Below are 27538 nucleotides of genomic sequence, written 5' to 3' on the forward strand. Positions count from 1 at the left end.
CTAGCTATGCTAAGGGCAGGCGGTCATGGTGTTGAGGCGTCCGTCGTCTTCTTCGGTTTCATGTCGGAGGGTGAGTAAGTGGGTAGATTTTTGCTGCAGGGAACAGACAGCAAGATACGCTATACTATGCAATCATCGCATCGCATCATGCCACCTTGGCCATCGCATACGATATCTCTTCCATCACAATCTTAGTCCACGCGGACAAGCTTGCATGCGAGCCGCATGGTGGAGAAGCCTTGAAACACCCGACGAGTTGTCCTTCTGGCCGCCAGTACGGCGTGACGCACCTGCGTAGCGTTAACTGGGCATGTTACTCAGAATTACACTGGCACCTTTCAGCGAAGAGACAGAATCGATAGACCCTGTGCCTAGAGAGCATACGAGTGAGATCGCGGGAAGAGGAGAGTGAAGAGAAGAGCGAACGAATAGGCAAGTCTGTACAAAGCTCTCGCATTCAAAACCCAGGTATCTCACTAATTCAACCACCGAACCCTGCCGCCAATGCTAGAACGCTAAAACCGATATATACAATCCGCCCTTGACGCCGTCAATGTATCAATCAATCAATCAATCAATCATCCCAACCCAAAAGAAAGTAGGATCAGCGAGCAGCAAAGAGCAACAGCGACCAGACGAGCCCTCCTTTTCCCATGTTGGACCATAGACCCTCCATAGCAGAAAGAGGGAAAGCTCGTGAAAGTGCCGTGGTGGTGTTTGCCACAGCGGCGCCGTTGCTCCCACTCAGCCGTTCCTCAAAACATACGAATCAGATATTCTTCGCAGACCCATCACCCCATCAACCAATGGACCGAGGGATAAATAGATCAGTAAGACAGAATATGCCCGCCCGTCCCCGTCCCCGTCCCAGTACCACCCCTATACCGCTGCAACTCCAATCCCACCTCCCTCATCTTCTCACACCCTTTGCCCGGCTTGACCTTATACACCTTCTCACCCTTCTCCCCCTTCTTGGCGCAGAGTTTCTGCCACATTTTCTCCTTGCGGCGCTGGCGTTTCTTTTCTAAGCCTTTGACAATGTCGATTGCGCCGCGGCGGGGGAGAGCTTGATTGGTGTCGTCGTCGTTGGAGACGGCCTGGGAACGCGGGTTTGAGTCGGAGTCGGCGTCCGCTTCACCGGTATGGAATTGTTTCTGTCCCAACCGGCTCAGGAGGAAGCCGCCGCCGCGGGGGAGAGAGGCGGTGCGGGTTAATTGTGGGCGGGCGGCTAGGACGCCGGGGAATTTGCTGAGGGGCATGGGTCGGGTTGGTGAGGGGCGGCGGCTGTTGGGAGGCGATGTGGTGCGGTTGATGGGCGCGGGAGAGCGGGCGCGTTTGGGAGATTGGCCGAAGAGTTTGCGGGGTGGTGGGGAGCGAGCGGTGTTGCGCTTGACGAGGGGTGGAGGCGGGGAGTGCATTCTACTCGGCCGCTTGGTGGGCGGGGGCGGTGAGTGATACTTGACCGGTGGCGGCGGGGAGCGGTTGGTGCCGCTTCGACCTCTCTTCTGGCGGAGCGGGGAACGGCGACGGAGCGTGTTGCTTTCGTCGAGTTCGTCCATCTCGCCATGCATCATGTTCTCCTCCTCCGCGCTCTCTTCCGGATCCTCGAGGTCCTCGTCATCCTCTTCGTCCATCTCCGGGTCGGAAGTGGGGAAGGTAGGGTCGATATCTTGTGGCCGAGCCTTGTGCTTGGCAGCCTCCTTCTCCTTGACACGGTTGAGGTAGGCTTGCTCCAGCGGACGGTCTTCGTCGAGCGTGCCGCAGACGAAATCGGTGGAGTCGGGAAGTTCGTTCGCGTCTTCCACATCCAATGACGTCCGGTGGATGGGGATGGCTTGAGATCTGGCATGTCCACGAACGCCCTTTCCCCTTTTGTGCTTGCGCATACGCGGTGACATCTGCCCGGAGCTGAGCGAGTTCATCGAGGAGGCCGACTCATCGTGCACCGGTCTCGCTTGCGCGCTGAGACGGTCAAGGTGCTCAATGGATGTGGCGGCTGTGGAGCCTCCAGGCTTCCACCACTCGTAGTCGCTGCCCTCGCCTTCCGAGTCCGAAGCAGCAAAGCCATCTTCATCGTCAGAGTGAAAGCCGGCGTCGGAATGATCGGACTCCGCGTCTTCGTCGTCGACTCCCAAGTCTGCTTCGTCTTCATCTTCATCTTCGACGCCTTCATCCACATCATTGGCACCTCCATCTTCGCCTTCTTGCTCCGCCTCTTCGTCCTCCTCCAAAACCTCCTCCTCAACCTCCTCGCAGGCCTTGCGAATCACACTCTCCTTCTTGAGCGTGTCATCGATCGTCAAGCGGCTACGGTGGCATGTCGACTCCTGCACCCACTCTTCCGGCTCATCTTCGCTGCTAGCAAACTCGTGGAAGCGCGTCGCCTCCCTGCCAGCCTCATCCGAGTCATGCGATACTGTCCGCATTGTTGGCGGCTTTGCACCTTCGGCAGTCGTCGGCGTGGGCACGGTGGTGGTAATTGCTGGACTTCTCCGCGCAGACCTCGGTGACCCATGCGTGACGGTACTGTCGGAGCCACGGTGGACCTTGGCGAGCTCAGTCCTGTGTGATGATGCCTTTCGCTGCGGTGGAGGTGGGCTGACAGTACGCTTTGCCGGCGTGGGCTCCGTGGGCTTAGTGTCGGATGCGGTGCGAGTCGGACAGGCAAACTTGATAGCACACTTGCGCTTCGGCGGTGCGTCGGCGAGAGGCACGAGCACTGATGCTGGGGCCGGCGCCGGCGCTGTGGTGGGAGATGGTGGCTTCGGCTTCGCTTCATCCTTGCCGCGACAAGCAAACATGATGCACCGCTTGCGACCCAGCGTGGCCTCGACCGACTGCTCCGTCCTGACTTCTTTCCCTTCCTCGCCTACGACTGTGACCTTCTTGTCCAGCGGCTTCTCATTGACAGGCAGCGCATTGTATACCTCGGTCGGTGGCAGGGGAGGACTAATGGCCGGACTCGGCATGCTCTTGCCGTCATCGCTCGTCAGCTCGGCAGTCGACGTCGTGCTCCAGATTGACTGTGTGCTCAGCGCACGCGGTGGCTGAGGCGAGTGGTCTTCATCGCTATGTTCCGTCTCGGAATGCAGTTGTCGCGTCAACAGGGACTCGCGGCGTGAATATGCCAGTTGCTTTGCGGACTTCATATGAGCCTCGGTCAATTTAGGCGGCGACCATATAGCGCTGTTCTTGCGATCGTCTGGAGGCTCGTCAACCTCCGCGAGAAGTTCTTCGCTGTGGTCGAGAGCGGCGCTTGCCGCTCCGGATGCGGCAGGCGCAGGTTGTGCTGCTGTCTTCCAGAAGACCATTGTGGCGGTTGGTGTGGTGTTGCGAAAACGCTTCGGCAATCAATTGTGTTCGTACTCGCTTCTGGTGGAAGTGCGCAAGTTGCGCGACCCAAAGGGCCTACCAGTGTTATAACCGGGTGCAGTTCATGGTTGAGTGTGGCTGTCGCGAAGTGTCGCTATTGAAGACAATGCTGTCGCAAAAGCTGGTATTGTCTCAGTGTCGTAGGGTGGATGTAGGAGTGAGCGTCAGACTGGCAAGTGTTGGTGACAGGAATAGGGCCGAGTAGGGGTGGTGAATGGCGCTGATGGAGAGGGTGAGAAAGCGCTACCGAACCTGAACCCTCACACAGGATGTGGCTCAGTCGTCGTTTCTGTGGCGGATCGAGTCGAGTCGGAGTCGGGGACTCGAGGGTCTTGGCGATTGCAAATCAACTGTCGGCAACGCGGATGATCTGCTTTCGTCGCTTCTCGCACGCCTTTCTCTCGCCTTCTCCAGCAAGTCACTGCTGGACTGCAGACGCGTCGAGTGCGCACCGAAGAGGAGGTGAAGGTGAAGGTGAAGGTGTTGGTGTTTGGTGCGGGCGTTTTGCCAGTCAAATTTGGTGTGGGTGCTACCGTCAGGTCAGTGCTCGAGGCACGTTCCAGCTTCTCGCACTTGTCCGGAAACGGCTTCGGGCGGTCAAACAGTCGGCAAGCCTGAAACTAAAAAGCCGGAAAGCCAGCGATCGAGGCAGGCGCGCGATCACATGCAACAAGCAGCCTTCGCCAGCGCGCACCTGCAGCGAGTAGTGTCTGCTGAAGCTACAGCAACGCACAACGAGCAATAAGCTGACGAGGCAAGTACAGTACAGCAGCAGGATTGCAGTTGAACGTGACGCAGGCGCGATAACCGTTCCATGTCTGCCATTCTTGATTCCCGCGCCTCCGTTCACTCCCGGCAATGGCCCGTACGTCATCACACCTGCCTTTCTGACCCTTCGGAAAATTAGAGGCGCTCACCCGCCAACAGGAACAGCGCGGTGTTGCTCACTGCGGTACAAACTGATTCATCACCACACCGACCACCGGCCACCGATCTTCTTCTAACGTGTTGTCATTCCGTTTGGGTTGTCCGAGCCCCCATACCCCTTCATCAAACCTCATTGTTCAATGGCGCGTAACTTCATCGAACGCCCGCATGCGGAGCTCTGACAATTTCACACGCTTTTGCCCGTGTAGCCGCGCGCAGAGCCATCGTAAGGTACATGTACAGTCCCTCATGCAAGTGCGCGAATTACCATCACCCCCCGCCAGGCCGACGCCGCAGTGGAGATGCGCACGAGGAGCTTTTCCTGCATCTTGCACCGTTAACCTATAACAATCAATACTGTAATACCGACGGGAGGACTGGTGCAAGAGCTTCTGCACGGTCTGTGTCGTGTTAGTGGCGCGCTGGCAAAGGCGTCGTCCGTTACCGCCGATTTGCACTCGAATGTATAGCGCCAAACAGCGGTAGCTTTGCAAGCTTTCACCAAGCGACCGTCTAGCAGACGAGCGCCGCAAAGTCGGTGAATGCGTCAAACCATTTTCGTTTCCCATTGCGCTCTTGTCAGCAGCTCTCAGCCCCTTTTCGCACCTTCACTCATAATTGCCGACGCGAATCCCACTCCGCCTCTCGTACATGCGATTTCTGATCTTTCGCCTCACGGTATGCAAGACTACGGCGGTCTCGGCCCCGTGGCTTCGACCGGATCTCACTGTTGCTTGACTACCCACCTATACATAGGTACGTCCGCAGCGACGATGCATCTCCGCAAACCCAACGGCGATGGCGCATGTTCGAGGCTTGCGCATGAGAAGCACCTAAGTCATCCTTCTTCATGAACACCTGATCGAGCAGGCCCGTCTACCCTATCCCCTATTTCCCCACCGTCCAGCTCAGCTCCTCCCGTGTACTGTACATGCATATACGTCCCGTCGCGAGATGTTCTGCATTTCCCAAGATAAGCTTCTCACATGCTTGCATGCTCGCTGCCACGCGTGCATCCTGTGCAAACTCTCCAAACGTTCGCAACTGCCGTCAACCGCAGTTCTTCCGGCGTGGGGGAGAGCTCTTTGCATGCAGGAGTCCAGCCTAGCTACTTGCTGCTCCAAACGAGCTAGATAACTTGCTTCACTGCATCTCGTGGGGTGCGGTGAGAGTGTTCTGCTCTGAGAGTAGTCTGCGCGCCAGCTTGACTGTTCGAGTAGGACAACCATGGATTGTGATGGCTAGTAAAGCATAATCTCGGGATCAATACTGACCTCGAAATGTCATGATCTGTGCCGACCCCGACGAGAAATTGGTAAAAAGTAACGACTCTCTTACGCTTGTTGTTGCGCAACGCTCATTTACGGCTCGAACGGGGATGGTGGAGCGGTCAATGTTGCTACAGATGAGCGTAAGCAAGACCGCATGGTGGGAACCGCCACGGTCAGACGGGCAAAGGGAGTGACGCTCGAAACGGGCCTTGGCTTTGACCGCAATCGCATGACGGCTGCAGCCGAGGTTGATGTAGTCGTCGATGAAGTCTGTTTGACCAACGTTATGGTCTGGCGGTAGTTCGACGGCGTTCGCGGCTTGGCCGGAAGGTTGGGAGAGGGATCGCTTCTGCGACCAAGAGACAGTAATTACTCAGCCTCCGTACGTGCGCGTTAGTCTGTCACTTCAGCACCGGCTCGCTATGACCAGACTGTAGATGTGCTCAGGATAGTCAGTGATCTATGGAGCCGTACACGAAAGACCAATTCGAACATTGAAAGTCACGTGCGGCGGACCTTTAGCGCGCTTCTTCGACGTCACCCCGCATATGATTCATGTGAATGCCTTATGCCACTGTCTCATACGATGTGCAACTTCGCGAACTCTCGACATCGTTCGTTGATGGGCAGGTCGGTGGAGGATGGGTGTGACAGGACTGTGGCAGATCCTACAGCCCTGCGCGCGGCCCATCAAGATCGAGACACTGAACCGCAAGCGGCTGGCCGTAGACGCCTCCATCTGGATCTACCAATTTCTCAAAGCCGTGCGCGATAAGGAAGGAAATGCCCTGCGCAACAGCCACGTTGTCGGCTTCTTCAGGCGAATATGTAAGCTGCTCTTCTACGGCATCAAGCCGGTGTTTGTCTTCGATGGCGGAGCACCGGCCTTGAAGCGCGCCACTATCACCGCCCGTAAAAGGCGACGAGAAGGACGACGAGATGACGCAGTACGTACGGCAGGCAAGCTGCTGGCGGTGCAGATGCAGCGGCGAGCGGAAGAGGACGAGCAGAAGCGGAAGGCGGAGCGGGACCAAGCACCGCAAGAGGATGAAGTGCCCGACGAAGGCTTGGTGTATGTGGACGAGATCCAGATGAGTGCGCAGGAGAGGCAGCAGAACCGCAAGTTCAGGAAGAGAGATGCATACCACCTACCAGAACTTGATGTCAGTATGAACGAGATGGGCGGACCGAACGATCCAAGAGTGATGAGCCTGGCCGATCTCGAAGCGTATGCGAAGCAGTTCGAGAGCGGTGAGGATATCAACGTGTACGACTTCTCCAAGATTGACTATGACAGCCCTTTCTTCACGTCTTTGCCGGCGTCAGACCGCTACAACATCCTCAACGCAGCGCGCTTACGGTCGCGGCTGCGTATGGGTCACAGCAAGGAGCAGCTCGACTCCATGTTCCCGGACCGGATGGCTTTCTCGAAGTTTCAAATCGAGCGGGTCAAGGAACGTAATGAGCTTACGACGCGCTTGATGAACATCAACGACGGCGACATACGGTACCAAAGCGGCAGCACCCGTGTTGCTGGCGAGAAGGCACGAGAGTATGTGCTTGTGAAGAACGACGGTGTTGAAGGTGGTTGGGCTCTTGGTGTGATTAGCGACGAGGGTAGGAAGCAGGAGACTGCGATTGACCTTGATAAGCCGGTCCCGGTGGCGAAGACGGAGAGCAGCGATAGTGAAGAGGAAGGCTTTGAGGATGTGCCTATTGAGGGGCTGAACAGACTTCCGAAGCGTAGAAAGCTCGACAGTGAAGATGATAGCGCTCGAGCAAAGCAGAGGCAAGCGTCCCACGAGTCACGACAGCGCACGAATAAGCGGAGAGCGGATCGTCCTGTTCCAACGGAAGACCCAGACTCGCTCTTTGTAGCTGATGTACCCGTCGATGAAGGCGAGGAGAGCTGGGAGGAGGTTGACGGCAATGCTGAACTGTTCGGTGAAGCTCCAGACGAAAGCGCCGAAGTAGAAGAGGACGAAGAGCTCCGCCGCGCCATCGCCATGTCGATGGAACAGGAGCAAGATGGCTCGCAAGCTGATGGCAATACGGACGACGATGCAAAAGCTCGCGAGGACTGGTATGAAGCCTTCAAGCAGCGCGCAGCCGAAGAAGCAAGACCAGTGCCCAAGGGCAGCGCCAGAGCGATTGCAAACATTCTCAACAAGCGTGCGCATGGTGTCGCGCCAGAGAGTCACGAGATCACCAGCTTCGGCGTGCCAGTACCGAAGCCTGATAATGACGATGGGAGCGAGGCAGAAGACAGTATGGATCTCCAAGCCGCACTGGCGGAATCACGGCGTGGCAAGCGAAAGGCCTCTCCGCCGCCGAAGCGGCAGATTGCTCAGGCGTCAAGAGCTGCTCTACCCAAGTCCGCGAACGGGACGGAAGCACCAGCGAAGAAAACAGGCTTCAGTGGGCCGCTACCCTTTGAATCGCTCGATCTAGGCAGCAGCTTGCTGGGCAAAAAGAAGATGCAGCAGCGTACCGAGGAAGCCGCGGGTGGCTTCGAGAAGGCAGGGTTCGACAAGGCTGCGGAGGCTGAAAGAGAAGCGAAGAAGGTGGAACCGCTGCCGCCTTGGTTCTCCGGGAATTTGGATGATGGGCTACAGAAGCAGAGTGAGCTTGAGCGGGAGGACAGGGAGCGCGCGAAAGAGTTCAATAAGCAGTTCCGGTTCCAAAGCCGAGATGATGCTACGCTGCGGAGGCAGGAGACGGGCGAGGTGATTGATGTTGATGCGGAGGATGAGCGACCGAAGGGCTTCAAGCACGGACAGGTTATTGACCTTGAGGCTGACGAGACTGGTAGAGATGATACCGAGAGACGCCAAGGCGGAGCTCAGATCGCTGAAGAGCTGACGGGGAAGCCTGTAGACGATGCATTGAGGATGGGTGACATGGCTGATGCGGTGAGAGTTGAGCCACCCGTCAGCGAGATACCGGACCAGGCGAGGCCAATGGCAAAGCAAGCTCCGGGAGGAGGACCGTTTGCAGAAGAGGATGACAGTGGGGATGAAGACCTAGAGCCTACACGACCGTCCGAGCCTACTGCACCAGATAAGCGGGCAGTCGCCGAGACACCTTATGAGGAGGAGACACTCGAGTGGAGCGACAGTGATCGTGAAGACCGTCCTGCAACGAGGCCGCAACCTGCCGACGCCGAACCCGCTGGTGGCGAGCGTGTCCCAGCTCAGCCTCCAGCGCTACCACCAGTACAATTCCAAAGCTCAACAGATGAACGGCATCCCGCGAAGTCACCTTCGCCAGACTTTGAGGATGTGGATATGTCCGCAAAGAGTCAAAGACGGGCAACCGATCCAGCTATCGAGGCAGAGGAAGTAGACGACGCAGACGCTGGCCCTGTACCCGCCTCTGGCCTGGTAGCCCAACAATCTGTCCCCGAAGGCGACGAAGACTTCGATGACTTCTCCGACCCGGAGGAAGAGGCTATGTTAGCAGCTCTCGCGCAAGAAGCCGAAGAGCACGCTCGCTTCGCTTCTACGCTGAACAACAAAAGCGCGGCAGAGAACATTGCCGAATATGAGAAAGAGCTTAAGCAGCTTCGTAACCAGCAAAAGAAGGACCGCAGAGACGCTGACGAAGTGACTCACATCATGGTCACGGAGTGCCAGCAACTGCTGAGACTATTCGGCCTGCCATACGTTACCGCACCTATGGAAGCAGAAGCGCAGTGCGCGGAACTTGTTAGGCTTGGTCTGGTCGATGGTATCGTCACCGACGACAGCGATTGCTTCTTGTTTGGCGGCACGCGGATCTACAAGAATATGTTCAACCAGGCCAAGTTCGTGGAATGCTACTTATCATCCGACCTAGAGAAGGAGTTCGATCTCACACGCCAGAAGCTCATAGCGGTCGCCCACTTGCTAGGCAGCGACTATACAGAAGGCCTACCCAGCGTCGGACCTGTCACAGCGCTCGAGATACTAGGCGAGTTTGTGAGCCTGTCAGACTTCAAAGACTGGTGGAATGGCGTACAGATGAACATTATCCCAAAGGATGTTGACAAGGACAACGCTTTCCGCAAGAAGTTCCGCAAGAACGCCACAAAGCTTTTCTTGCCACCTGCCTTCCCCGACAAACGTGTCGACGTCGCTTATGAGACACCGGAGGTGGACTCAGACCCTCAACCCTTCCAGTGGGGTGTGCCGGATCTAGATGCGTTGCGCTCGTTCCTGATGGCTACCATAGGCTGGTCGCAGGAACGGACCGATGAAGTTCTTGTGCCGGTCATACGAGACATGAACAGACGTGCGGATGAGGGCACGCAAGCGAACATCACTGCTTTCTTCGACGGTGGCGTCGGTATTGGCGCTGCCGGCACTAATAACAAAGGCGAGGCATTTGCGCCGCGGAAGCGTGTGGACGGTAGTAAGCGTATGGGCAAGGCTTTGGGCAAGATGGCGGAGAGGGCTAAGATTCAGAGAACACTAAGTCGGGCTGATGGTGAAGAGGATGGTGGAGCGCCAGTTGTGGATATGAGCGCTGTGGATCTTCCTGAGAACGGCGAGGCTGCGGTCAACGGCCGGGCAGGCACGAAGGCGAAGCGCAAAGCTACGAAACGAAGCGCACCCGCAGCGACAGGTGTATCTGATGAAGACATGAGTCAGGAAGAGGATGCGCCGCAGAAGGCTAAGAAGAGAACGACGGCGCCTCGCAAAGCTCGACAAGGGCGACGAAAGCAGGCAGTAGATGACGAGGACGACTGAACGTACGTTATTTCCACCACACAGCTGTTCCACGACGCGATATATGCCAGAATGTTTATGCCGCAAGCTGCGCGAGTGGCCCATCGAGCCATAAGCAGGTGAGTTTGTGTGTGTGAGAGGGATGCATATGCAGCATTCCTTTGCAGAAATTGCACTTCGCAACAGCATCCCTTCGTTTGTTTACACTTCCACCTCTTAACCACCGCCGTTCGTGCGTTCGCAACATGTCTTTGTTCAAACCAAAGTCTTACCTTCTTCTCCAGTAGCCTGCACATTGCAGGACTGACATCATAGCACCATGGGCCCGAAGAAGAAAGCGAGTCCAACGAAAGTCACTGCAAAACCTGGCGCTTGGACGAGTGCCCTACGCCGATCGCCCAGGAAAGGCACGCCGTCGCCGAAGAAGAGCGACGCCGCTACAGGCCGCTCGAAATCGCCGTCTCCCGGTGTAATGACGAAGAAGACGCCCGCCGAAACGGGTAAGCCGCCGCCGCCGAAGAAGGTAACCCCAGTACCAAAGCCAGCCAGAGCTTCAAAGTCAGCGACGAGAGCGACACCAAGCCCAATCACAGCTGCTGCCGCGGGAGGGTTCGCGTCGGCGAAAAGGAGCAAAGCTGCCGGCGCACTATCTAAGTCACCATCGCCCAGCAAAGCCTCATCACGCGCCAATACCTCGAAGCCAGCTACGAAGGCAGCAACGAAGGCAGCAACGAAGGCAGCAACGAAGCCAGGGCCAAAGTCCGCAAGGTCCACTGCCGCGACGGAGACGCACTCAGCGAAGAAAACAGCAACGGCAGCTACCCATGCCGAGTTGTCGATCCCCAACAAGTTATCAGAGCAGATCTCGATGATGAAGGGCCGGACTTCGTCACCGAAGGAAAGCATCGCCCCAAAGGCAGCCGCGAAGGCAATGTCAGGCTCGCCGAAGCGTACGATTGTGAAGAAAGCGTCCCCTGCAAGGAAGACGAGGACTGCTAGCAAGCGCAAAGATGATGAAAAGGCCGCGAAACAAGAGCAGCCAGCTGTTCCGCCGCTATCTCTAGAGCAGTCAAAAGACGACACTTACGCACCTCAATTTATTGAAGGTGAGAGCGAGCAGGCAAAGGAGGACACCTACATACCTCGATCTATTGAAGATGAGAGCGAGCAGGCAAGGGAGGACATTTACGTACCTCGATCTGTTGAAGATGAGAGCGAGCAGGCCAATGAGCACATCTACATACCACGATCGATTGAAGATGAGAGCGGGCAGTCTCCACGCAAGAAAAGCTCTCGGAGCGGCAGCAAGGTTCGCAGTGCCTCGAAGAGTCCGTCACGTAGCCGCACAGGTAGTGGGCTTCCAGGTCGAGCGACAAGCGGCCGATTAGCTAGTCCGGGTAAGCGAGCGAGGAAATCTCCAGGTCGGAAGGAACCGCGCACCCTGGATCTTGGGGATCTTGAGCACATCCGGGGAACGCTGCAGCCTAGTCCGAGATATGAAGATACGCAGGAGCACGGAATGCTGCAGCCTAGTCCGACATATGAGTTTACGCCGGGGCCAGCAGAAAGCGCGACAAGAAGTCCTTTCGAGAGCTTGTTTGGGCAGACAGGCCGCATGAAGCAGGTGTCCGACAGATGGGGTACCCCAGCAGAGCCTCTGTGGCTCAGCAACACAGAAAGCAGGAGTCCATTGCGGCGTCTTTCTAAGAGTCCAGCTCCGTGGCTGCGCGGAAGCAAAGAGCAGCTCGGCTCATACGAACTACAATCGAACTCACCTGTACGCAGTACGTCGCAGACTGCACCTTCGACCAGGAGCACGCCTACGCAGCTCCAGCAGGCTCTTCGCCACATTGCGACCGCGCGAGAACAGCGCATGGCTGGCACGGAGCACGACATGGTCATGCTGCCGGGTGAACGCAAGCGTGAGAAAAGCGAATCGCCCCGAAAGCCCAACGGACCAGAGAACGCTCGTCCCATTGAGGCGGATGGCGGTAACACACCTTTCTCACCAGCTCGGCACTCTCCTACAAGGCAGAAGGCGCCGGAACCTCCAGTACCACCAAATAGGGGAAGCGCGAAGCCAAAGCAGGCACGGGAGAAGCCCGCCCGGCCGCGTGTGGCGACCACCTTTCCGAACGAACCAGAGACTGTCGTGGAGCCTGCGAGGGGCCCTTCCGCGCCCGGGCGCGGTCCCGTGGTTATGTTCGCTAACCCGCGCATGGTCCCAGGACCGAATGGTAAGCCGACGAACAGGAAGAATCCTTTCTTCGAAACGATGCCTGCGACAGAAGTGTGGCACAGGCGCATGCCAAATCTGTTCCCTTTCGGCGAAACACCTTTTGTTGCGCGGGAGATGAGTCGGCAAATCGAAGAAGATCTTGCTAGAGGTGAGCTATCAGCCATGATAATGCTGTGCATAGCTAACTTTCAGCAGACGATGATGAGATGAAGAACGTCGGCCGCAGAACCTCTGGCATTCTCGACATGGTCAAGGGAGCTGCAACCAGCGCCGTGAATTACTTCAGTCGCACGTCAGCAGCAACGCCGGAGTCGTCAATAGACGTCTATGAGTCGCCTTGGGCATTGCCGCCCGTACCCGATGTCGAAGTGGAGGAGGCTATGAAGGAATTGGGATCTTTCTTCGACAGTGAGAGGGGGAAGTCACGGTCCGCGGGGAGGAAGCGAAAGGGCTCCGTAGCAGGCCAGACGGGTAGGCGGAAGCGGCGGGAGGTTAACATGAGTGGTGGACTGCCTGATGAGGACAAGCTGCCGCACTGATGTAGGCTGCGGCATGTCGAGATAGTATATGATCATTGTCACGTACTCTAGCAGACGGTATGCGCGCTTACTTCGTCATGTATTCCAGATGGCAGAACCGTATGAAGGCCCGCGAACGTACGGAAACAGTGGAGGCTGAAATCAATGTACAGGCAGTGTAGGAGAAGGAAGCCGCTCCTTCAAATGCGTGAGGTGGACGTGAAGCCTTCGGTTAATTCCGCTCCGAATCGCGTATTCAAGGTCGCGTCACCACATCAATTACTCCACGTCAGAAAAGCACCCAAGCACAAGTCCTAGGATTTAAAACAGGCTAGAGGGAAGGATGATGAAGGATACGGATGCCTCGCCATAACGATGATCTGGCGGATGAAGCCCAGAACGCCGTTGGCGCCACAGGCTGTGCGCCGGCAGCCAGCCAACACCATACGCTGAAATACCATCTACTCGGACCATCATTGACAAAGTCTGGCCAAGATGGAGTGGACCAGAAAAGGGTCTCTGAGATCATCTACAATGCTTCAAAGGGTAGCAAATACTTCAATAATGAGGAGCACAAAGACAAGAGTCTCACAATTAAGATCAACCGCATCTTGGCCAAGAAGCGCGAGTTGCAGCGTATTGAGGCACAAGGTGGCCTCAAGAATGAGATGAAGCGCGCAGATGACTACATTGCCGAATTCGAGTATGGCCGTGATCTGAGTCAAGTGGTCGTACACGTGGACTGCGATGCTTTTTACGCTGCAGTGGAGGAGTTGGATCGGCCAGAGCTGAAGGAAGTGCCATTTGCCGTTGGCGTGGGCGTGCTCACGACATGCAACTATATCGCCAGGAAGTACGGCTGTCGAAGTGGCATGGCTGGGTTCGTGGCGGACAAGCTATGCCCGGAACTCATCCACCTGCCGCTCAACTTCGAGAAGTACACAGCGAAGGCGAAGGAAGTTCGGGCGGTGCTGGAGCAATACGATCCGCGCTTCGAGTCTGCCAGCATCGACGAGGCGTACCTGAACATCACTCAGTACTGCCAAGACCATGACATGGATCCCGAAGAAGCCGTCGCGCAGATGCGGGCGCAAGTGTTCGAGCATGCCAAGATCACCATATCTGCTGGAATCGCAGCTAACGCGAAGCTTGCCAAAATATGCAGCAACAAGAACAAGCCAAATGGACAATACAGGCTGCCATCCGAGCGCACGAGCATTTTGATCTTCATGCGCGACCTGCCGACTCGCAAAGTGAACGGCATCGGCCGGGTGTTCGAGCGTGAGCTGGATGCCATCGGTATCAAGACATGCGGCGATATCTACGAACAGCGACATTACCTTAGTAGGCTGTTTGGCGACAAGGCTTTCGAGTTCTTGATGTCGGTCTACCTAGGTCTAGGTCGAACGGACGTGAGGCCCGTCGAGGAGTATGAGCGCAAAAGCGTCGGTACGGAAAGCACCTTCCACGATATCTCCGATCCGAAGGAGCTGCGAGACAAACTCCGCTGGACTGCCGAGGAGCTGGAGAAAGATCTCAAGCGCACCGAGTTCAAAGGCCGCACGCTTGTTCTGAAGCTCAAGCTGCATACGTATGAAGTCTTCTCCAGGCAAGTGCAACCACCGAAGGCCGTCTATACCGCAGACGATCTGTACCACTTCAGCCTGCCTATGCTGCAGAAGGTGGAAAAGGAAATGCCGGGAATGAAGCTGCGACTCATGGGTTTGCGGTGTACGCATCTGGTCAATATGAAGAAGGGCGATGTGGACTTCTTCGGTCGGGCGAGGCAGCCCTCGCGGGACTCGGCGGAGACGGCACAGGGCTCAGTGCTACCTAAAGTGGAAGTGGACGATGACGGGTGGCAGAAGTGGCCTGATGAGGAGTTCGAAGACCAAGCGAGACAGGAGCAGCAGGAAGAAATGGAGGAGCTCGAGACGCTGTCACAGACTCACCAAAGCAAAACTAGTCGTGAAGAGGAAGATGAGAAGCCCAAGTATGAGCCCGATGGCGCTCCCTCTGACTATCGTCGCTATGGCAACGGCTTCGCATGGCGCTCGATCCTTGAGGAAGAAGCTGCTCAGGCGGAGCGAGAAGCCAAGAAGGAAAGGCCGCCAATCGAACAGTGGAACTGCCCCATCTGCGCAGCACCGCAAACGGCTGATGAGCGAACATTTAATGAGCACATTGACGGCTGTCTTTCACGACAGACGATCAAAGAAATTGTGTCAACAACTAACGAAAGAGACGAGCAACCGGAAAGGAAGGTTCTCAGCCTGATGCCAGCAAATAGCGCAAAGCGGAAACGGGGACGGCCACCTGGCGGTAGCAACGGTGAACTGGGACAAGCGGTGCGGAAGAGAGCGTTCTTTGCGTAGCAGCCATACTATAGCCGGGACACGAAACCGCTTCTGTCGACCTAATGATCGTTAGCTTCCGTCCGCCCACAGTGTGCGGACCAGCTCTCACCTTGACAAGATAATCCTTGCTGATATCCTCCACTTTAATGACACCCGCAAGTCCCATACACAGCTTGAACTCATCGCTAATCAACTTCAACATCAGCTCTACCCCAGCCTGTCCCTTGTACGCCAGACCCCACAGCGCCGGCCGGCCGACCCAGACAAAGTCCGCTCCCAGTGCCAGCGCTTTGAAGACATCCGTTCCGTGCCGTATCCCACCATCCACGTGCACGGGTATCTTGCCCTGAACCGCCTCCACAACTTCAGGCAGCGCGTCAAGCGTAGCAAGAGCACCATTGAGCTGTCTGCCACCATGGTTCGAGACGACTATGCCTCGCACGTTGTGGTGCACCGCTAGGAGCGCGTCTTCGGCCGTCGCGATGCCTTTGACCCAGACCTCCATCTCAGGACAGCATTCTTCTTTCAGCCATTCGATGTCCTTCTCCCAGCAGAGGGTTGGATTAGCAGCGTGACTGTGGAAAGTAATGGGTCCGGTTGGGTAGACGCGCTTTTCGCCATCGTGGTAACCAGGCTTTGAGGATGACTTCGCTTTCTGCCTTGTTCGCGATTGGTTGGGCGCGTTGGGGGTGGTCTCGTCTGCTAAAGCTGGCTCTTCTTCCTCTGCGAAGTTGGCGATCTTGAAGTGCGGTGGGAGTTTGAATTGGTTACGGATCTCGAGATTCCGGCGGCCAAGAAAGGGTGTGTCGACGGTCAGGAAGACGGCTTTGAAACCTGCCTTCTTCGCCCTAGCAATCAACTTCTTGCTGTGCTCTCGCTCTTCGAACAGGTACAGCTGCAGCACATTCGGGACCTCGCCGGCGCACTCCGCCGCCACATCTTCCAGCGTCGTCGTTGCGAAGCTGCTCAAGCCCATCGCTATACCCATGTTCCTGCACGCTCTGGCAGTCCCAAGCTCACCGTCGGAGTGTGCAAGTCTTTGCATAGCTGTTGGTGCCACACCGATAGGTGCGGTATTCGTATGCCCGAAGAGCTTGACCTCGGTATTTATCTTCGATACATCACGCAGCACGCGAGGTCGGATCCGGTATTTGCGGTACGCTTCGATGTTCTCGCGAAGGGTTGAGCCGGAGTCGGCGCCTTCGTTGTAGTAGTCACGGGTTTGCTTGTCCATCATGTTGTACGCGTGGCGTTCGAGTTCCTCGATAGAGAGGCAGTTGAGGTCATGGTCGCCCACGCCGTCGACATTGCGGACTACCATCTTGTCCAGTACTTCCAATCCTTGCTGCTCGCGTGCCTTGTTGTCACTTCTCAAACCAATGCTAGGAAGATAGGCAAGAAAGGGAACAGATGGTACTCAGAGGCTTACACGACAAGAGTGCAAAGACAGAGCAAGACAGAATGACACTTACATCGTACACTTTCCACTGGATCTTCGCTAGTGGTTAACCTAGGCATTGCTTTGCCATGACGACCCTCCAGATCCTGAGATCTAGAGAGTGGGGTCGGGCAACGGGAATATGTGCGATCGAACCTTCGGCTCAAGACGATCTTCCTCCGCTGCTAACCTTCTAGTCCGTACCGCCCTTTGAATAACGCTCGTGACGTGACGTATAGCTGCTCAACAGTCTATTATGATTTCGGGGAGCCGACTATGAATACATCCTTGCTCTGACTCAGACTAGGCCTCCGCAAACGATATTGGCAGCGCGGTGAGTATGTCCAGGAGGAATGCTTCTGAATGTTAAGCATTCACCAAGACAACCATTGTTGCGTAGTATCTACGGGTGTATGTGTGTTCAATATGTGCCCGACACTGCGCAGAGAACATGCGATTGCCAAGTGGTGCTGTCTGCCACACAGGATATGCCTGACCAGGATTCTCAACGGAGAAGTATTTCAGAAATCGTCGCAACCAACCCGTCTTCCAGCAGCAAACCACACAGCGGCCAGCCCACACTTCCACTTGTAGCCAAAATCTCCTGACCAGCCAGAAGGTCTAGCAAGAACCTTGCAGAGCTTGAGCCGGGACGCGGCCTCCAAACTATAGGCAGCCGTCCTCTGCAGGGCTTTGCAATAAACGCGCATGATTCGAACGGTCTGGGCTGGTAGCAAACGGCCACGAAACGAAAGCACCTGATCTTCAACTTCCTCCCAGCTCAGTATGCTATGCACATATCTGGTTATGCGCAGGGCACCTTCTGGAGGCAGCGTGAAAGCAGCGTGGAGCTAACACGTCAGCATTGATCGCACAACGACAATCGACCTCAATCGTTGGGTCACGATCTTGTGCAGCACACATGCGCTGCAGCAAGCGCGCTATCCTTTGGAAGTGAGGTATTCCGTGCCAGAGCCTATTGTCGTTGCATTCATGGAGCCTAGCGTGGCTCCAAGGATAAAGACATTCAGAAACAGTTTGCAGGTCTTGCGCACAAACAAACGCAAGCTGGCTCGCCTTTCAGTCGATGTATGTATTTGTGCCCATGTGCTAGGCAGTGCGGATCCTGTCACTGAATCCTTGTGATCTTACACGCAGCGCAGCGTCTTCGAAGAGCGCTGACTCGCAGCAATCGAATTGGATAAGGGTACGCCTACTTCTGCGCAGTCACCGCGCTCGATCCAGGTGACAATAGGCCCCCAAACCGACTATTCCCACGAGTATGAAGCTCGGACTGATAACAAACGCACGGCTTTGGATAGATGCGTCGTCGAGGGGCGCCGAATGATCAGCTGTTTCGCGGTAGCCACACAGGAGCTAACTCCTTCCGAGCAGACCAACCACATCTCATACGTCGAAATACCAAATTTGGGCTGGCAGCGGGATAGCCTATTGACTGCAACTGCCTAGAGAGCATCGCCTTGCCTATTTTCAAAGGTTTAGGTCTGGCCCAGAATCCGTCCAACCTGAGCTGGTCCAGGGTGAGGTGGTTATTCCACAACATGGAGGAGGTTGCAGTCGACGATAAGGCTTCGACTTTGCGCCCGCGAGGTTTCACTGCCTGTATAACCCTGAGGCTGGTGTTATCGTTAGCCTGGATAGCATGAGCCCGGGTCAGCGAGAGAGACAACCATCCGACTACCATACTCCGGCTGTTGAGCACTGGTGCGATGTCGTCTGGCTAACCTGGCAAGAGCTTAGTGCTCCGAACCTGACCAGTCAATTGAGGTACATCCTGCCGCTGAACATTGTAACGACAGCGACTATCGGCATCATTGAGCAAGCCGCAGGCTTCGAGACTGGTGAGTGGCCAGACAGAACGTGGCTGCCGGACGATGATGAGTTCGCTGCACTCATGGGCGCAGCTCATGGGAAGGGTGTGGCTCGTTTTGGGTGCCAGCACAAGGAGGTTCTAGGTGGGAATTAGCGGGTAGGGAGAGTTCAATGCTGACGTGGTCTTGAGAACGGAGTGCTCGGACACCACAATTAGTTGTCTCATATAGGCCAAGCTGTTTGAAGCTCAACTGTAACCCCTGTAGGGTCCTGGCATTGCTTATCGAGCCGGTGCGCATCTACACATTTAAGCATGAGTCGCGTGCTTTTATCAACCACACGGTTCCAGTCTCAGCAGTTGAAGCTGCAAGGAAGTCTCATGACATGACTCTGTAACTGCGGCACGGTCCATCACGTCGATCTAAGCTGGGCATCACCTACGACGATGTAGCTATGCTGTGCTGTAATATTCCCCACTAGAATGTGCTCCAGTGATGTGGTACACTTGCATATTTGCTGTAGAGTTATCGTCCCGTCACGATCCCCTTATGATGTAGACGCAGTAGCTTGGTCAAAGCTCCCAAACTGAGCCTCGGGCATGTGACTGTAGGCTGACTAGGTCGTGGCATAGTATACATACGAGGGATATACACCTTTGCTTCCCACACACAGCCTTCCAAACGCTACGAATCAGAATTGCATGTATCAATTCTCCACAGTCATGAGAGGGAAGCACAGTGCCAGGAGTTGAGCCGGTATACGGAAGGGTAGGATCGCGGACGACAGTCTGGACCCAGGAACGACTCTCTGGACATCATTCTAGCCAGAGCTATATTCCTCTGTTGAACGTGCTCGATCAAGCATGGCTCGTCTGTTCCCACAGATCACAGCAACGTCCCTACAAGCGACGACATACCTTCTTGGCGTCGCCCTCTTCTCGATTACATTCCTCGTCTTCCTCAACAGCAGCATTTCGTTCGTGATAACCGACGTTATTGGGCAAGACAAACATGAGGGTGACGCTGTAGGCACACTGGGATTTGCAGACGAACTACTGGCACTTGTTGCGTGTCCGTTATGGGGACTTCTCAGCGACCGGATAGGCGTGCGTACGGTAGCCGTGATCGGCTACTGCATCGTAGGCATAAGCCTCATATGCTTGGTACAGAGCACCAATGTCTACCCTGAATTGCTCCTGGGAAGGCTCGGGTTCAGCCTTGGTGGCGCTGCGACAGCGACCATGGTCACGGCGTGTCTGCCGGCTATGGTGGCCAAACGAATACCACCAAAGGCAGAAGATGGTGCCGAGAGCCAGCAAGCTCAAGGGGCGGCAAATGGACATGCTGCTCGACTGCGGGACGGGGAGCGGCCAGGCAGAAACGGCAGCATTGGACACGCAACTTCGCCGAGCGTGAGCAGCGAGCTTACCATTACCCAGAATCGCTGGACTTCTGATTCAAGTGGCCGTACGCAGAACGCCGACAGCGAGAACGAAGACGGACAAGCAAGGGACGACTCAACCACTACCATAGCAGGCACCTCGCAGCTGGCTGGCTTCGTGGGCTTCTTCACCGGAGCCGGTGCACTTCTAGCCCTTGTCGCATTCCTACCTTTGCCAGCACACTTCCAGAACGAAGGGCAAACCCGTGCTCAAAGCGTCCAAACCACCTTCTACATTGTCGGAGCCGTAGCATTCTGCGTTGCCATCTTCATCTACTTCGGACTTCGACACCTGCCCGGCGAGGAGGACAAGAGTTTCTCAGCCTTGTGGCGAACACCTTACGAAGAGGACACGAAGACGGATGCTCAAGGTCACCTGCACACCACACTTACACCAGCTCCATCATACCTTCGTTTAGTGACGGAGGCAGTCAAGCTAGGCTTCACCGACCCGGCTATCGGCCTCGGCTATATGGGAGGTTTTGTCGCTCGTGCCTCGTCAGTTGCTATAAGTCTTTTCATCCCCGTTTTCGTCAACGCGTATTTCAAGCGTAGCGGCTTGTGTAATTCTGATCCGCATGACATAACCGACATCAAAGAGCACTGCAAACGCGCATATACCTTGGCGTCAGCACTGGCAGGTGTCGCCGAGACTGCTGCGTTGATTTGTGCTCCTCTGTTCGGCTGGCTAGGTGGCAAGGTCATCAAAGGCCGTAACGAGTGGCCTTTAATGGGCGCGGCCGCAATCGGCATAGGCGGATACATCGCCTTCGGCTTCTTACGCAACCCGGACGCCTTTCACGGTGATGGCGGACAGTGGGCCTTCCTTGCTGTCATCATGATTGGCATTAGCCAGATCGGCGCCATCGTATGCTCCCTGGGTCTGCTGAGCCGTGGAGTTAACAAGGAAACCGAAAGTGCACCCGCTAAGTCGGCCGATCAAAAGCGTCCACCCACAGCAGGCACGCTAAGACCTGGTGATGTTGGTGCTGTGAACGGCGAAGAGACTGCTCCGCTGCTCCCACGGGCGACGACAAAAGAAACGCAAAGGCTGGATCGGTCGAATCTCAAAGGCAGCATAGCTGGAGTGTACAGCTTCGCAGGCGGAGCTGGCATCCTGCTGTTGACGAAGCTCGGCGGAGCGCTTTTCGATAGCTGGACGCCAGGCGCGCCGTTCTTCTTGCTTGCGATCTTCAACGGCATATTACTAGTCGCTGTCGCCTTGGTCGGTGGCGGCAGTGCTATCTGGAGAAGGCGTGCTGGCGTTAAGCCCGAGCCTCATACGGGAGCAGAGTAACCAGGTCTCTTTCACGTTATGCAACATTGCCCAGCGGTTCATCTACACCCGATAAGAGGACCAGTCTACCAACTAAGCCGGTATCTGCGTCTTCCTAGTCCCCGAGATGGGATGTCACGTGCCTGCAACCCGAGGCTTTGTCTGCATTGTTCTCCAGAAACGACCTTGTTCACTGCACGTCACGCTAAACGACGCAGCTTAGTATTGTTCGCCTTGCCTCTTTGTGCAAAGCCAGCAGCCCGTGCATATCTCGAGGCTGGTCCACGATATGTGAGATGGCATATTGTGTTACTATATCATAACTGACAAGCAAACACCACGTCCCAAACCACACTCTACCATCATCGCACGACGACTACCCTCAACATGAAGGCCTTCTTCTACACCATCGCTCTCGGTTTCGCCGGCCTCGCCATTGCCGATGACCAGGCTGCTTGCGCCGCCAAGCACGGCGGTGGGGACATCGTCAAAGCCATCCAGAACTTCTGCAGCAACACCGGCATCATGGTGCCCTCTGACTACGCGCAGAAGGGCACCAGCTACGGTGACTCGCACGTACAGATCTCTGGCAACTGCAGTCCCGCGCAATGGGTGCCGCAGTATTGGTGCTTGGTAAGTATTTTTTCCTCTCCATCTCTCCCTGTGGTAACGACCATTTGCTAACGTGTCTTCAGACTCAGTTCTACAATGTGTGCGCAAATAGTGATGCCACTGGTGCGGCTGGCACGAAGAAGTTCGGATGGAACAATGAGTGCCAGTACTTCTCGATTACGAACAGTATCTTGTAAGGTATCCTGAGTGGCTACGATGAAGGGGCCAATGCAGACATCATCTGGTGCGGTGAGCTTGACCGTCTGGTGGAAAGGCATGTTCCAGGCGATGTTTTAGTATGTATAATAATATATCGGTCATCTTCTTGGTATCTAAAGTGTCGTTGATTGTGCGCAGTGCTGCCGTATCAGCCTATGTCACTCGCTCCTGCTCATTGTGCACACGTGATGCTGAATGTTCGTATGCAGTTCGTGTCGTAAGGTGTGGGTTCACACTTCGCACGCAAGGATTGCTGACACTGCTGGCACAAAGTGCAAAGGCTGCTTTTGCTAGCCCAACAGATCTCCTAGCGCATCCACATACGCACTCGGCACCACCTTTGCACCCTTGGCTAAGAACTCTTCCTTCTTGCTAACACCAGTAAGCACACACAGTGTCCCACCCAATCCACCCTCAATACCGAACTGAATGTCAGTATTCAGCCGATCACCAATCATGCACGCCTGCTTCCGATCGAACTGGAACTTGCCCTCAATCGCATCCATCATCGCCTGGCTCGGCTTTCCCAGCGCCAGTGGTTCCTGAGCGGAAGCTCGAAGCAGCGGCGCACTGATCGCTCCAGCACCCGGAAACAGCGTGCCGGCCGAAGGCAGCGTGGAGTCGATGTTGGTAGCGAGGAACTTGGCGCCTCGGCGGAGATAGGCCATCCCGAGCGCATACTTGAGGTAGCTGGGATGGTAATCGAGTCCTGTCAATACGATCGCAACATCGTCGTCCAGTAACGATCCGTCCGCAACGTGCTTGTAGTCCTCCGGCATCATCTCCCTCCTCAACAACGGATCCGTGCCACCGCAATACGGAACTTTCTCGCTCTCCAACTCCTGCTCCACGCCGCTCTCACCCAAGACAAAGACTTTATTCTTCGGCGGCTCGAGCTTAAGGATCCGCGAAATATATACTGCGGCGCTGTAGCTCGACCCAAACACCTCCTCTTCGTTGGCGGAGATGCCCATGCTGTCAAACTTCTTCTTGTAGTCTGCCCGACTCTTGGTGCTGTTGTTGGTGACAAAGACGAGTTGTTTACCCTTGTCGCGCAGCATTTGGATTGTTTCGGGGACATTGGGGAAGAGGTGATCGCCTGACCAGAGTACGCCTATCCTTCTCTTCAGGTCAGCGTTTGACCTGGTTGCTGACATGAGGACGATATTCTGGGGGTAAGCATACCATCGCAATCAAAGAGGAAGACCTGTAGATGATAGTGAGTATTCGTTTACCCGCGTGCGAATCGCTGAGTTCACGTACGTCGAACTTGTCTATAAAGGCATCAATGTCCGCCTTGTTGCCAGTAAGGTACTGTGGGCCGGATGAGCCAGTGAAGAGACTGGTAACGGCCTGCATGTTGTATTTGTTGTGCTACAGCCGTTTGAGAAGAGTTCGGTGGCTCGCTTGTTGGAATGTTGTGTTCACTGTACTTTGGTGAGGACGAACGTCGAGTTGAGCATGTGCAAGTGGAGCTGACCCGAAGTCCCACCGACAAATAAGAGCAGGCAGAATAGATTCGGAATGGTTTGAGGTAGTGGACAGCAATGTGAGGAATAGTTTGCCGGAAACTCTGCGTTCAGAGAGTGCAGAATACTATCGCAGTCATCGCAGTCGTCTCCCCCCTCGCTCTATCTGCCCCTGTTACATCGTACAAAGAAGCTGATCCACCACAGCCTGCCATCGCGCCTCATCACGAACTCGTATGCGTAAACCATGCTTGCCTCCCATCATTATCGCAACAGAAGAAAGCGCCGCAGCGCACGTGTGCCGTATGGCAAAACGCCTGCATAGAAGAAGTAGCTGAGACCCACCAAAGCAGCAATTGCGCCAGTACAAAGCGAAACCCGTCCACCCTTGGGCGCGAGAGCAAACAGTGCGGCTCATGGTGAGCCGCCGTCACCACCATTGCCCTCAACGCCAGAAACATCTCTTTTCTTCTTCCAGAACTTCGTAAGGCCTCGTAACCGACTCCGACTCCGCGATTCCCGGACACCGCGATCCTTTCTAGGCGTGCCGCGCCCGCTTGCATCCTCCGACTCACCACTGGCCATCCGGGCTACGTTGCGAGGTGAATCTGCCTTGCGTACTTTGTCGCCCGGTACTGGTGGCGGTTGCAGAGAGACGTCAGAGGGTGACGATCGGGTGCTATCTCGATCATTTGGCCAGTTGCCAGGTACTAGAAATGGATCGTCTGCCACTGACTGGCCCTGGTTTTGCGGTATGGGTGGCGTAGCGTCATCTTCCGAAAGCGTAAGCGAAGACGGCTGCGTGGAAGGCGAATGGTGGGTCGTTGTAGCCATCGTTGCTGAACTCGTCGCATGCGATCTCGAAGAAGGCGCAGAATATCTCGAAGCACTGTCTCTCACCGGCGCAGCCGACATGCTATGTCGCTTCCGACTCTGTTTGCTGGGTGAGCCGCTCGGCCTCGGCGTCATGCCTGGAGAGCTTGGTGAGCTCTTCCGCGGGCTACCCTGACTCGTCACTAAGATGGCCGTGAGGCTCTCGTCTTTGCTTCCGCGTCTTGAACCGGGGTAGCTCTGTTGGACTGACCAGCCTGCGTCTGCAGAGGCTCTTCTTGACTCGGGGCTGCGGATAGGGCTGAGAGCAGTATGAGCGAATGTGCTGTGATGCTGCAACGAGTCCAATGCGACATCCTTACTCGATCTTCGTGAGGCTCCGCCGGGCTGACTCATCGGTATGGCCGGTGCCGGCAGAGCTGGTGAAGAAGCTCGCAAGTCACTGTTTTCAGACATGCCAAGCGTCAGGTGTTGTCTTTGCTCGTGCGCGGGATGTTCTTCGGAGGCGAGTGCAGAGTCCAAGACTGGCTTTCGCTTGGTCGGTGAAGTTGGTACGTGAGGAATAGCCTCTGGCACTGCAAGTGGCTCTGACCGACGATGTCTAATCTTGGCCTCCTCAACCTCCTCCTTCGAAACCGAACTGAAAGTCAGAGGCGCATTTTCAACGTCGGTCTCTCGTCGCTGCTTTTCGTAAGCAATCTTCTCCTCCCAGATCTTGGTGTTTTTCTCCAACTCCGCGATGGCGCACGCCACACTTGGCATGACTTCTCTCATGCCAGAAAACAGTGGAAAGCCGAATAAGCTCATGAAGCCTTTCTGACTTTGAGCGGCGGCAAGTATATCTTCCTTATTGGGTGGCCCGCCAAAGAGACACGTTGGCATGCTTAGCTCGCTTTCCAGCTCACCTTGGCGTGCGAACTCATTCATGAGCGTGCGCGCCCATCGCGAGGAAATGTCGAATGGCCGTGCTACGTTCGAGATGTCGGCTGCTTTCATCAGTAAAGCCATCATCAGTTCCCGAGCATGATCTCGATCCTTGTCGGACCAACTGTTAAGACTGGTGTTACTGCTCTCGACTTTCTTCTTCAACTCGCCCAAGCTTCCCATGTACTCGAAGTGTCTCTGCATGTCCGTAGCGAGGATATTCGAGATCATTGTCGGTCGGAAGCCGGTAAGATCGCCTAGTGATGGCCAATGCCGCCGTAGTAGCTGCGAGTACGCTGCGCAGTGGTAGTTCTCCAGCACGGATTTGTCGTTGTACATCTGTGCCAGTGGATGATGACAGGCTATTAGGAAGGCATTGTTGACTCCTGGGTGACCCACGTCATGACCGATGGCCGAAATCAAGAGAATAAGGCCATCCAAGGGTGTTAGCAGGCTTTCTACCGCATTCAGGTCTTTGAACTCTCTAGAATCTGATGGCAATGGCGCACAAAGCCGTATGTCCAGCAAGAAGCAGTAGATCGATTGCGTCACGTCAACCGCATGACGCCAATTGTGGTAGTGCACTTCGCGTTGATGCTTATACTGTCGCCTTGTGGCCAGAAGGAAAGTCATCAATTCCGAGCGCGGAATCCTGTACGGCTCGAGCTCGGGTACTTGCAGCATATGCTCGAGCATAAACAGGGCAGCGTAAGTCAACTCATCCATGCTGAAGTCTTGTGCTGGAAAGTACCATTGCCCAACTGCGTCCTCAACGGTCCTTTTCCGGGCAACGGACACTGTCTGGTCAGGTCGATGAGAGGCGACTTTTGCGGGCACTGTTGTAAGGATGCTGTCGACTAGGTTCTGTGCCATGTTCGTGCCCAAAAGTCTTGCTGATGGTCGTGTAATGTCCTTAACGTGGCCCACGAGTCGATTAAGATCCTCATCCTCAAACGGACTGTGCACTATGTCGATTGCGCCAGCATTCAAACAGCTTGCTGTCACTTCTGCATCTAGAGACGCCTCCCCTCCAGTCGGTGCAGGGGTGACGAGCGCAAAGGGCATGACATGCCGCTGATAGCGGGCACCGTGGATGTCCGCTGCGAGGGCACGCAGGAAAGGAAACCTGTTCGCCTTATCGCCTTGGGACACCTCCGGGCCACGAGATGGCGCATCATGTAGTTCTACCAGAACCACAGTCTGCACCACATTGGCGTAGCTTTCGATCCTATCCAAGCACTTCTCAGGCGCGGAGCTTACGAAGACTGCTGGTAGATCAGTATACGAAATAGTAAAACCACGGCGCCTCTTATAGTCTGTACATACCTTCCCGAAAGCCACCTTGATCCTCATCCAGGAGCGTGCGGACGTTTTGATACACACTCTCCAGCGCGGGGTCCGCACCCTGCTCCGTTATCGTGGCCTCTGGCGGACTCTGGGCATGGTAGAGTTCGCACACATCCTGCTGTGTGCTAGCGCAGAAGTAAACCACACTGCATTGCCCATCGGCTCTTTCTTCCATTTGCTGAGCGACCCCGCGCTCTCGAGTCCTATGTAGACCGCAAGGTCTAAGCGCACAATATTTGTCGTCTCCGTCTCATCCGATTGCGGATCGCTTCGCTGATGTCTAACGAGGTGAGGTTGAGTTCGGTCGGTCGCATGCAGGAGCTGACGTTGGGTTTGGGATGTTGCGGAAGGCACTATCGCTGGGGAAGGAGACAATCTGGCAAGCGCGCAGACATCTGAGCACTCATGCGACGGCAACGTACACAATAATGGCCAGGTATGTAGTGTTGTCGCGCAAAAGTGCAAGCTCGGGGCGGGGTGGTGTAGTCACTGGAATGTCTCGTCGTTCAGGGCACAACTCTGCGCTATCCGCTATTCTCGCCTTGGCAACGCTGCTGGCAATCTTCGGCGACTTCACCGGCCCTGCTGGGAAGGGGCAGGGAGGGCTGTCGAGAGCTTGAGCGATCAGCACAAAGGATCGGCGGAGCAGGACGAAAGAGCGCAGTCACTCGTGCAAATCGCGGTTGAATGAGCGTGACCGAATCGACAGCCCTCCGCACCAAGCAGGGGTCCGAGTTTTCTCGAAGCAATGGAAGC

At 55.7% G+C, this 27538-nt stretch overlaps 12 protein-coding genes across 12 annotated transcripts; 7 read left to right on the forward strand and 5 right to left on the reverse strand.

Moving 5' to 3' along the window:
* Nucleotides 1–430: 430 nt before the first annotated feature.
* Nucleotides 431–3311, reverse strand: BAUCODRAFT_111155 (uncharacterized protein; the record flags this gene model as incomplete). The annotated part of the gene is made up of 2 exons (XM_007680075.1): nucleotides 431–2146; nucleotides 2189–3311. The coding sequence occupies 2 exons, from the start codon at nucleotides 3309–3311 to the stop codon at nucleotides 828–830; spliced, it is 2442 nt and encodes an 813-aa protein (XP_007678265.1). The 3' UTR covers nucleotides 431–827.
* A 947-nt stretch (nucleotides 3312–4258) lies between these two features.
* Nucleotides 4259–5038, reverse strand: BAUCODRAFT_545363 (uncharacterized protein). Its single transcript, XM_007680076.1, has one exon. The coding sequence runs from the start codon at nucleotides 4866–4868 to the stop codon at nucleotides 4437–4439; it is 432 nt and encodes a 143-aa protein (XP_007678266.1). The 5' UTR covers nucleotides 4869–5038; the 3' UTR covers nucleotides 4259–4436.
* Nucleotides 5039–6211: 1173 nt separating this feature from the next.
* Nucleotides 6212–10300, forward strand: BAUCODRAFT_73871 (uncharacterized protein; the record flags this gene model as incomplete). Its single annotated transcript, XM_007680017.1, has 2 exons — nucleotides 6212–8744; nucleotides 8787–10300. 2 exons carry the CDS (start codon nucleotides 6212–6214, stop codon nucleotides 10298–10300), a joined length of 4047 nt encoding a protein of 1348 aa, XP_007678207.1.
* Nucleotides 10301–10449: 149 nt separating this feature from the next.
* On the forward strand, nucleotides 10450–12926 carry BAUCODRAFT_545615 (uncharacterized protein). The gene has a single exon (XM_007680077.1). It carries the CDS (start codon nucleotides 10599–10601, stop codon nucleotides 12726–12728), a length of 2130 nt encoding a protein of 709 aa, XP_007678267.1. The 5' UTR covers nucleotides 10450–10598; the 3' UTR covers nucleotides 12729–12926.
* A 361-nt stretch (nucleotides 12927–13287) lies between these two features.
* BAUCODRAFT_111160 (uncharacterized protein) lies at nucleotides 13288–15411 on the forward strand (the record flags this gene model as incomplete). The annotated part of the gene is made up of 2 exons (XM_007680078.1): nucleotides 13288–15001; nucleotides 15131–15411. Exons 1-2 carry the CDS (start codon nucleotides 13396–13398, stop codon nucleotides 15409–15411), a joined length of 1887 nt encoding a protein of 628 aa, XP_007678268.1. The 5' UTR covers nucleotides 13288–13395.
* Nucleotides 15374–16879, reverse strand: BAUCODRAFT_35563 (uncharacterized protein). The gene is made up of 2 exons (XM_007679797.1): nucleotides 15503–16879; nucleotides 15374–15452 (listed from the first exon to the last, which is right to left on the reverse strand). The coding sequence occupies exons 1-2, from the start codon at nucleotides 16712–16714 to the stop codon at nucleotides 15420–15422; spliced, it is 1245 nt and encodes a 414-aa protein (XP_007677987.1). The 5' UTR covers nucleotides 16715–16879; the 3' UTR covers nucleotides 15374–15419.
* Nucleotides 16880–18494: 1615 nt separating this feature from the next.
* BAUCODRAFT_123996 (uncharacterized protein) lies at nucleotides 18495–18818 on the forward strand (the record flags this gene model as incomplete). The annotated part of the gene is made up of 1 exon (XM_007680079.1): nucleotides 18495–18818. One exon carries the CDS (start codon nucleotides 18495–18497, stop codon nucleotides 18816–18818), a length of 324 nt encoding a protein of 107 aa, XP_007678269.1.
* Nucleotides 18819–19544: 726 nt separating this feature from the next.
* Nucleotides 19545–21371, forward strand: BAUCODRAFT_48128 (uncharacterized protein; the record flags this gene model as incomplete). Its single annotated transcript, XM_007679937.1, has 2 exons — nucleotides 19545–19965; nucleotides 20038–21371. Coding segments are annotated over 2 exons (1755 nt in total), but the record flags the coding sequence as incomplete, so codon positions are not given.
* A 486-nt stretch (nucleotides 21372–21857) lies between these two features.
* Nucleotides 21858–22117, forward strand: BAUCODRAFT_35566 (uncharacterized protein). The gene has a single exon (XM_007679798.1). It carries the CDS (start codon nucleotides 21906–21908, stop codon nucleotides 22062–22064), a length of 159 nt encoding a protein of 52 aa, XP_007677988.1. The 5' UTR covers nucleotides 21858–21905; the 3' UTR covers nucleotides 22065–22117.
* A 384-nt stretch (nucleotides 22118–22501) lies between these two features.
* BAUCODRAFT_73250 (uncharacterized protein) lies at nucleotides 22502–23570 on the reverse strand (the record flags this gene model as incomplete). The annotated part of the gene is made up of 3 exons (XM_007679970.1): nucleotides 22502–23325; nucleotides 23397–23418; nucleotides 23475–23570. 3 exons carry the CDS (start codon nucleotides 23568–23570, stop codon nucleotides 22502–22504), a joined length of 942 nt encoding a protein of 313 aa, XP_007678160.1.
* Nucleotides 23571–23607: 37 nt separating this feature from the next.
* Nucleotides 23608–25712, reverse strand: BAUCODRAFT_35567 (uncharacterized protein). The gene is made up of 2 exons (XM_007679799.1): nucleotides 23692–25712; nucleotides 23608–23638 (listed from the first exon to the last, which is right to left on the reverse strand). The coding sequence occupies exon 1, from the start codon at nucleotides 25664–25666 to the stop codon at nucleotides 24095–24097; it is 1572 nt and encodes a 523-aa protein (XP_007677989.1). The 5' UTR covers nucleotides 25667–25712; the 3' UTR covers nucleotides 23608–23638; nucleotides 23692–24094.
* A 1242-nt stretch (nucleotides 25713–26954) lies between these two features.
* Nucleotides 26955–27424, forward strand: BAUCODRAFT_545711 (uncharacterized protein). Its single transcript, XM_007680080.1, has one exon. The coding sequence runs from the start codon at nucleotides 27121–27123 to the stop codon at nucleotides 27400–27402; it is 282 nt and encodes a 93-aa protein (XP_007678270.1). The 5' UTR covers nucleotides 26955–27120; the 3' UTR covers nucleotides 27403–27424.
* Nucleotides 27425–27538: the final 114 nt, after the last annotated feature.

Source organism: Baudoinia panamericana (genome assembly GCF_000338955.1).
Source record: "Baudoinia panamericana UAMH 10762 unplaced genomic scaffold BAUCOscaffold_9, whole genome shotgun sequence".
NCBI classification, from domain to species: Eukaryota; Fungi; Ascomycota; class Dothideomycetes; order Mycosphaerellales; family Teratosphaeriaceae; genus Baudoinia; species Baudoinia panamericana.